Raw genomic sequence first — 9,166 nt, forward strand, 5'->3', positions numbered from 1 at the left:
TTTTAATAATCATATACATATTTTTCCAGTCCTTTTCCTAATGTTGCTCGTCTTATTCGTCATGTGAAAGAAGTACATTTAAAGACATCTGTTAAAAATGTTCTTCCAGAAAACAGAAATAGGTAGTGTACCTTTTACAAATTGTTTAATAAAGTATCTCCAAATATTTTAAAATGTCTTCTTAGTTTTAAACTGTATTCTTATTCTTATATTAAATCAAACTAACAACTTCAAAATTTAAATTTTTTTCCCTAACTCTCTGGTAAAAAATTTGGTTATCAGAATTTAAAATCTGTTAACAATTTTTTTGCAATATGATTATTGAATTTATTACATATTTGAAAAATTAAATGGTTTTTCAGAAACTACACTCCATCTAAGAGGAATGCTGCCAACAGTATTTTAGGAGCTACTAGTAATTCCAGTAAGTTTTTTTTTTTTCTCTTTTCAGTTTTTTTTTTTCAGTGTTAAGTTAAAAACTTTTAACTGTTTGAAGAAATTGTAGATAAAATATTGCAAAAAAACTAAAATGTTTTTGGATATTACTTTTATTTCTCGTATATTAATAAGATACTTATATAAAATCCTGTCGACCACTGTTTTAGTATGACTATTTAATGATTCAGCTGAAATTTTTTTTTTAATGTTTTCATGAATTACTGAGTTTTATAAATTATTTATTTCTGAGAATGAGCATGATATGTTTATGATAATTCAGCATGTTATTAAAGCAAGTTTTGTTGTTATTACTGATTCTTTTATTTACTCTAAAATAAATTATGAATTTGAAGGTAAGTGAAATAATGTAATTTATTTAGAAATATAATTTTAAAACTTAATTTTTACTCTATTTTCAATTTTTTTTAATTAATTAGTAATTATAATTGTTTCTAATTAATTTATATTTTTAATGCTATTTAATGTATTTTTGTTCATTCTAAAATTTTTAAGGTTATATTTTTTATTTATAACAAAATTGCTTAACTAATGATGATACTGCTTTACAGTATTATGTTGCCATGTCAACTATCCAATGATATTATTTTAGTGTTTGCAGATAATCTCAGGTTATTGTTATTAATGATAACTAATTTAAAGTTATGTTGTTATTCAAGTAATATAAATTTTTTTAGTATATAAATAATATTATATTGTATATAATAATGTTGTAATATAAAATTTCAGAATAAGAATTTTGCAAAAAAAAAAGTTATAAATTTAACAATCAATGTACACATTGAATAAATAAAAAGATGTTTCAGGAAAATAAAAAAAATAATATTGAAGTAAAATGTTTAGCAAACTAAGTTGAATCAGTTTGGAAAATAATTGGACTAAAGCTGCAAATTGTATTTTTTAAACCAGCCAGTGGCAATGACCAGACTTCATGATCAATAATCTTGATTAATCTTGTAAAATTCTCATAAATTTGAAATAACAGTCCTCGATTTTTTACTTATCTATCTTGAATTTTTGCAAAGAAATTAAATTTCACTTATCATTTTAACTGCTTAAAAGTCTGGTAATTGTGTTGTAGAATCATATTTCTTCAACATTTGCTGAATTTAATAGAGTTAAAGTCTGTTCTAAAGACAGTTCACAATAGCAAACGGAGTTAACTGTGTAGTGAGCTTGTCCTTATAGGCACATATTTAATGTTAAAATAGTATAAAACAATTAAAATACAAAATAAAGTACAATAGCTTTTGACCTCTTTTACAACACTAAATGTTGGTTTCAATAGTAAACTGCCTAGAAGAGAAATAGCTATGTGATCAACAAAAAGTCACATTCTTTTTTGATTGTGTGGCAGGTTCCTTTAAGAGGACGCCATATTGTGGGAGAAACTTTCCGTTGCAAACTCTCTTTCACCTCAATTTCTAATTTAAAAGAAAGAAAAAGTGAGTTCAAGCAAACTTAGAGTAACCCATGAAGTTACAATTGCTTTTTTTTCAAAATATCAAGATGCAAACAAATTTTTGAAAGAGAACTTCTCTACTGTGTAATCCTAATTCATTTTCTCGTAATTTATTTTCATTTTGATATTTTAAAAATTTCTTTTCTGTATATTATGGCTTGCTCTAAGTTTGACTGAGCTCACTTTTTCTATACTTTAAATTTTGAATTAGTTATGGAAGTGAAAGAGAATTTGCGACAAATAGTTTCTCCAATTGTATGGCATCCTCATACAATAGCAGAAGTTTTCCTTTTGTAAGGAAGAAATATGGCAGATGGTTGCCTACTTCCATTTGCTTCTTTAACATAAAAGGTTAAGACTGTCAGAAGAAAATAAGGTGAAGTGATGTTTTCACTTTTCCTTGTTGATATCAGAAATAAATGAAAGAAATCTTCCATTTTGCCCTTTTTCATATATTAATCCTCACTTAAATAGCTGAAAGTGTAATTATCTTTATATATTTTTTTAATAATCATTATAGCGGTAATTTAACGATTTTTAACTCTATATTAACATACAGTTTTTTTATCTAGAATATTTTAATAATATTAGCTCTTTGATGGGGACTTCCCATTATATCGAGCTTTTACTGTATTTTTAACTGATACATTATTAAAATATGTTGCTTAGGGTTTTTTCTGATACTGGCATTAAAAATCTAACTAAGAGAATTATACTGAAAAAGCATGTAGAAATATGGTTTTATATCAAGTAATAATTTATGAATGACTGATTATTATGTCAGAGATATAGCGAAGATTGTTTACAAGGAGTGAAAATACTTCTTACCATATTTTGGAGGAGTGCAATACAAAAATACAGTGTTGTTTATTAAGACCAATTTCATTAAAATAAGCTTACTTTGTATAGATGGAACAAGATAAAAGGAGAAAAGACATTTCTACTATTTCAATTTTTTTCAACTAGCATATTTCAGGTATATTGTACAGGAATAAATAAATAAAAAAAAAATTAATTTAATATTTTGTTTTAATTGAAATTCTTGTTGAAATTAAAGCTTTGTATGAAATATAATGATTCTACATCAAGTAACTCTTGCTTCCATTCTTCTGCATCATATTAATTTCATGCTTAAAATATTATCTGGGAAACAAAAGATCCTGTTAATTTTAGGGATGCAGATAGAGCTTTGAATTTTTTTAAAATTTAAAATACAAAGCGTGAAAGCCTAACTAGTGTTAGGCATATTTTAGATTTTCAGTGCGTGAAGTATGTTTGTAGAGGCCTTAAAAATATCTCTGTATTAGATTATGACATGAAAACGTTATAATTCATAAAATGACTAAAAAGTAAAGTTTGCTGCATGAGTTTGGTTTTATGTTTGTTTGCATGTCCTTTATAAGCCCCTTTTTTTGTTTGTTATAAATAAAAATATTTTTGATCTTATTTTGTGTTATAAAAATATTTTGTTGCTTGTTTTTATTATAAAGGGATAATAATTCAATCGAAATTTTTTAAATCTGTAAAATTATGTTACTTGGTTTAAAAAAATATTTGAATTAACAGTGTTATTTTAAGTATCACTGTTCCTTTCTTTAAAGCTAAATTATGAGCACGTTGATACTAAATATATTTTTATACTTATTTTATTGATTTTATGAAATACCAATTTAAATTTTGGGAAATATGTTATATTATAATCAATTTGTATCCTTATGGAACTATATTTTAATTTTTTAGTCCGTTTTAAAGACATTTTAATCAATTGTTTATTCTATTTTTTATTATGTTTTTTTTTCTTCATTTATTTGTTTTAATATATGATCATATTCATTGTTTGAAGTAATATCTAATATTAACCAAGCTTTATTTGCATTGTCAATTATTATTTTGCTGCATGTGTTTTTAGTTTTTGTTTGCATGCAATTTTTGCAGATTCCTTTTCTACCCCCTTTAAAAATGCATATAACGGCAGTGCCCCTTCCTCCCCATTCTTCCCAGGAGCATCATATTTTAATATGCCTACTACTCCACGAACAAGTAAGTTACCAGCAAATAATACTGTTTTTTCAATTATTTTTATATTATGTTCAGTTTTTATGTTGTACTTAATTTATTTATATTTTTTTTCCTTCAAAAATGTTCTTTGTTTTTTAAACTATAATTATTGCACAGTAATTTCTAATCCTATATCTAGAATGAGTGGTTATAGAGAAATTAGGTAATTTTTCTTAAAATCAACTTTTAAATAAAGCAATTTTTTCTGAGAAATTAATCAATAGTTGTCTTTATACAGAATGTAATAAATAAATGATGTATATCATACCTACAACAATGTGGTTAATCTTACACATTTATAATATTACATCTCTCTAACATTACATTTGAGTTTAATGGTTAAAATTTTTGTGTTGGAGTAATCCATATCATTAAACATTTCTTTATGTCAGATTATTCTGCACTAAGGTGTTGTTTAGGCATTAGTTTGCATTATTACGTCTTTTTTTTATGTATAAAAAAATATTAAAATAGAGAGAGCTTTCTGTAATTTCAAATACCTGAGCAGTCTCAGATTTCTTTAATTCATTTTTTCAACAGCTTCTACTACTGTTTATTCTTGTGGGAATATTTAAACTTTTTTGTTTAATCATTATACAGCAAAAAGGCAAAATATCTCGCTTTCTTCATTCACCATACATTACAGTAAGTTTATTTATTGTCTTGACTGCAACAATCTCTTGCAATAAACAGGGATGAGATTTTTCCACTTTTTTCACTTTTATCTCTTAAATTTCAACTTTTTTTTAATCAAAAATTCAGATTTTCAAAAAATTTCACTTTTTCTCATAAGTATTCCGCTTTTTCAGAAAATTCACCGATTTTCAAAGAGAAACAGAAAATTCAAACTACATAGCAACCAATCCTTTCTCATTTTTATTTATTTTAGCTATTTTCTCCCCTTTTACACGCAGCAGATAAGATTTTCCAAATTTTTTACCCGCCCTCTAGATAGATCCAATTTTCGCAGTTCAAACGACGCTGCTTCTGACAAGCCTTTTAGAGGTCTGCTGGAATCTGCTAATATCTCGATTCTTATTCACGCGATTTTAATATCAAACATAGCTTTTCATATTTGCGTGTTGCGATTCCTATTCACGCGATTTGAATATTGTACGTTGCGATTCTCATTTACGAGATTTAAAAATCCCATATTGTGATTCGTATTTACGCCTTTTCAAAAACCTATGTAGCGATTCGTATTCACACAAGTTTAAAATTCAATGTCTTGATTTGCTCATGCGGGTTTATAATATCAAACATTGATTTTCGTATTTATACGTGATTTTAAAATAAGGCATTGGGATTTGCATTCACGCATTCTAAAAATTCATAATTCTTATTTATCCAATCTAAAAAGTACGCATCATGATTCGTATTTACGCGATCTAAAAATTATGAATCGTGATTTGTATTTACGCATTTTAAGAATTCTATATCCCAGTTTGTATTTTCAAAATCGTATATCTAGTTTCATATTCATGTGATTTCAAAATCCATAATTGTTATTCATATTCACACAATTTTAAGATCAACTATCGCGATTCTTGTAAGAAGTAAATTTTTTTAAAAAATTAGTTACTATAAAGGTGACTGTTTTTCTAATGACGATTATTAGTGTATATGTAAGTGTTACAACATCAGAGAAACTGGAAGGGAATATATTCAAAGCTTACATTCTGTGCTTGCAAAGAAGAAAAAATGGGATTTGTCACAAGATGTTTGAAGATGGACTAATGACCAAATATAGCAAACATGAAAGATATAGCAAACAAAAGCAATCACTAAAAAAGGGATTTAATTAAATTTTTTTTGTTTTTTTTTTGGAAAAAGAGTTAATTAACTCATCATCAAAATTTTATTTATAATTGCTGTTATTTATGCTATAAAATGCAAAATCTTTATGAAATATAAAACAATTATCTAAACAGTTGCTGATTGCCTTGTAATTTTTCAAACTAAAATAGCAATTTTTGTATGTTAAGTAGTTACTATATATATCTACTTCACTGTTATTGATATGTTTCAAAGGGCTCTAGTTAGATTAGACTATAATCTGAACATAATGATTCGGTCCATTGTTAAAGTTTTTTTTTCCATTATAATTTAAAAAGTAATATTTCTGATATATTTGCTATAAATCACATAACAGTATTTATTAAAAGAAATGAAATATTAATGTATATTCTAAGTAGTTTTAATTTGCTAAACCAGGTAGTTTTTCAAGTAATAATTGTCTTTTATGTGAACTAAGGAAAAATATAATTTCCAGCTTTATTTTTTTCAATTGGTAATTTTTATTTTCACTAAATGTTAAGTATCAATGTAATCATTTATATAATAATAGATTAGTACACAATTGTATGTCAACACATTATTTATTACCTTAAACTGTCTGGAATTTATTATTAAAGGGTTGCGCTTGCGTAAAATTTACTATCGTGGAAATTCAGCTTTTTTGCCTTTCGGCTAATCTCATCCCTGTAATAAAGGTAAATAGGACATTGACACAGATGGCTATTTCATCCATGTGCACATATCTGGCAGTGTTGAATTCCTTTAGAATAAATGATGCTCTCTTACATGCTAAGGTGGCAAGAAATCTTTACTTAGTTTTCGTAATATGGTGAGTTAACAAAAAATGCGTTTGATTGAAAGACAGAAATTTTTTCTTTGATATGATTAGGTAATGTGGGGTAATACAGATTTTTCTCTCATGTTATCAAAGTTTAGTTTTACTTAATGATTTATTTATAACTAAAGTGTGAAAAAAATCATGTCTCAAAATTGTGTGTTATGTATTATGAATGGTTTAGTTATTAAAATTTGATAATATAAATGAAATTTTGTAAGTTTCCTCTTGATCAAATGCAACTTTATTATTATGATTTCAATAAATAAAATTTCAATAAATAAAATTTCATTGAATGAAATATAAATTGAATTGAAACAAGCATTACATGATTGATATTTATAAAACATGAAACTATGACCTGATTAAACTCAAAAGTTTTATTGAATTATCTATTTTAAAGTGTAATTCTTGTAGTTAATGATTGAGTAAATGTTGCTTTATAATTATTATGCATAAATATTTTAAAGTGTATACTTCACTCTTTGCTAAATTAAATAATTATTAATGATAATGAAAAATTCACAAAATATAGCAAGTCTTGATTTGTCTTCAATATAAACATTTTAATTGTTTCAGAAGATGAAATGGAATATTCAAATAACTGCATCATAGAATTAAAATGTAGAAAATTATTGCAGTAAATATACTTGTTATGCATTTTTGTCTAGTTTAACATATTTATATCACACAAAAAAATTTAACAGCGAATAAAAAAATAGTTTACGAGTCAAACAAAAGTATTTTTATTGCTTCATATATAAAAAAATAAACTTATTTAATTTTTATCTACATTAATTTTTTATTACATTGTTTTTTTTTTCTTTCCAGGTCATGGTTCTACGCATGCCACAAAGCCATTAGAGCCCATATTTGTATCAGCACCTCCAAGAACTCAACGTCTTCTACACTCAAATGTATATATTAAGTAAGTATAAGTTCCTTTACGCTAATTCTTTTAATTTTTCTTTAAAGTTTTTTTTTTGGTGGATTAGTTTAATTTAATATTTTGAAATCCAAACTTTAAATAAGGGTATAAATTAAAATTTTTACTTATTATTGTTTAGAAGAAAGTCATTTCATAAATGCACTGAAAATTATTTTTAAACAAATTGAATTAAATTAATTTAATTATATTTTAATTACTTACAAAAACATTATAAGTTTTAGTATTTTTGCATTTTGTAGTATATTTTTGCTGCATATTTCTTCCCATTTATGTCAAGAAACACAATCCGTAAAACTCAAATAATAGAATATTTATATGCTGCAAAACTATCTGAAAGGTTACCTAAGTTAAATTTCTTAATTTTCCTTTAATTTTTCATCATAATTGAAAATTACAACAAACAAGAAGGAAAACATTTATGTTTTTTACATAGACAATCACTTTATGAATATCACTTTTTCAAATCTTGAAATATTATTTAAGTTTTTAAAATTATACCAAATGTCGTCCTCTATATTGGATGCTGATTTCCTGGAGGATGTAGTAGTAAAGTGTTCTAAATGGATTTTGCATTTTTAAATACTTTATAAATTTATTTTAGATACATTGAGGGTCTTCAGGCAGAATCTCGTTACATTAGCAACTGGGATGCACATCTGAAAGCTACTCCGGAAACAACGGTTGTGCCAGATCCTGCAAGATTACCCACACACTGGCTGAGCAATAATGTTGAAAGCCATGGAAATGCTTTAAATGCGCTGTGGGCTTTGCGGAACTATATGTTGAAAGACGCCCTCAATATATCAAAAGTCATTTAACCTTCCATCACTTTTTATTCAGCATTCCATTGTTCCACTATATTTAATATTGTCATCTATTTAACATTCACATTTCATTTGATTTTGCTGTGATCAGCAAATCAAAGTCATTCAGTCTTTCTGAAAAGCATTTAAGTACATATGAGTGGCATATGATTTTTACATACATATGAATCAACTTGTTAATCATGAGTGATTCTTTATATAGCCAAAAATCAAAACTTTTTTCTTTCATCGATGAAACTACTTTTATGTTGATTTTCTACATTTGTAAGTGAGACTGTGAAAACATGTTTACTTTTGTAAGGCATAAAATTAAATATTTAATAATATTTTAAATTTATATCGATAAATAAATACCATTATGCTACATTGGAACTTTTTTAATGTGATATTGATCAATTAAACTAATGATGATTTACAGAGATTTTTTGTAAACTTGTTTTATCAAAAATGATGATTAAAATTTTAAATAACTTATCTTGAATATGAAATAAAATTACTTTATTCAACAAGAAAAGTTTTATGTCTCTTTTGTTCTTTGCTTATGATTTATAACAAAAACCATATTTTTTTAAAGATAATATTTTGCTTTTGGTGATCAATTAGTTTTTTAAGTGTCTCAAAAACATTTGACCAGTTTTAAAGTAGCAAATGTTTTGAGTACCTTTTTAGTAAAAAGAAAAAAAAAACATTTATAGGTATGATCCTCTTTTTAATTGTAAATAATAGTTACTGTAACGACATGGTATCTTAAAATGGATTGAATTTAGAATTTTTTTAAATGAATA

The 9,166-nt window shown here is 25.4% G+C and overlaps 1 protein-coding gene across 18 annotated transcripts in view; it reads left to right on the top strand.

The window, feature by feature from the left end:
- Positions 1 to 8,895, top strand: part of polybromo (protein) — a 65,829-nt gene extending 56,934 nt beyond the window's left edge. For 14 of the 18 annotated variants that reach the window (XM_016063202.4, XM_016063205.4, XM_016063200.4 and 11 more), the window contains 5 exons: positions 30 to 122; positions 363 to 424; positions 3,854 to 3,958; positions 7,440 to 7,536; positions 8,159 to 8,895. In XM_016063202.4, the coding sequence (XP_015918688.2) occupies positions 30 to 122; positions 363 to 424; positions 3,854 to 3,958; positions 7,440 to 7,536; positions 8,159 to 8,375 (574 nt within the window). In that variant the 3' untranslated portion in view covers positions 8,376 to 8,895. The remainder of the gene's footprint in view (positions 1 to 29; positions 123 to 362; positions 425 to 3,853; positions 3,959 to 7,439; positions 7,537 to 8,158) is intronic. The other 4 variants (XM_016063208.4, XM_071181491.2, XM_071181495.2 and 1 more) reach the window with 1 other exon arrangement.
- Positions 8,896 to 9,166: the final 271 nt, after the last annotated feature.

The sequence above is a fragment of the Parasteatoda tepidariorum genome, chromosome 3, assembly GCF_982258835.1.
Source record: "Parasteatoda tepidariorum strain Cologne lab strain chromosome 3, Ptep-v5.0, whole genome shotgun sequence".
Taxonomy (NCBI): Eukaryota; Metazoa; Arthropoda; class Arachnida; order Araneae; family Theridiidae; genus Parasteatoda; species Parasteatoda tepidariorum.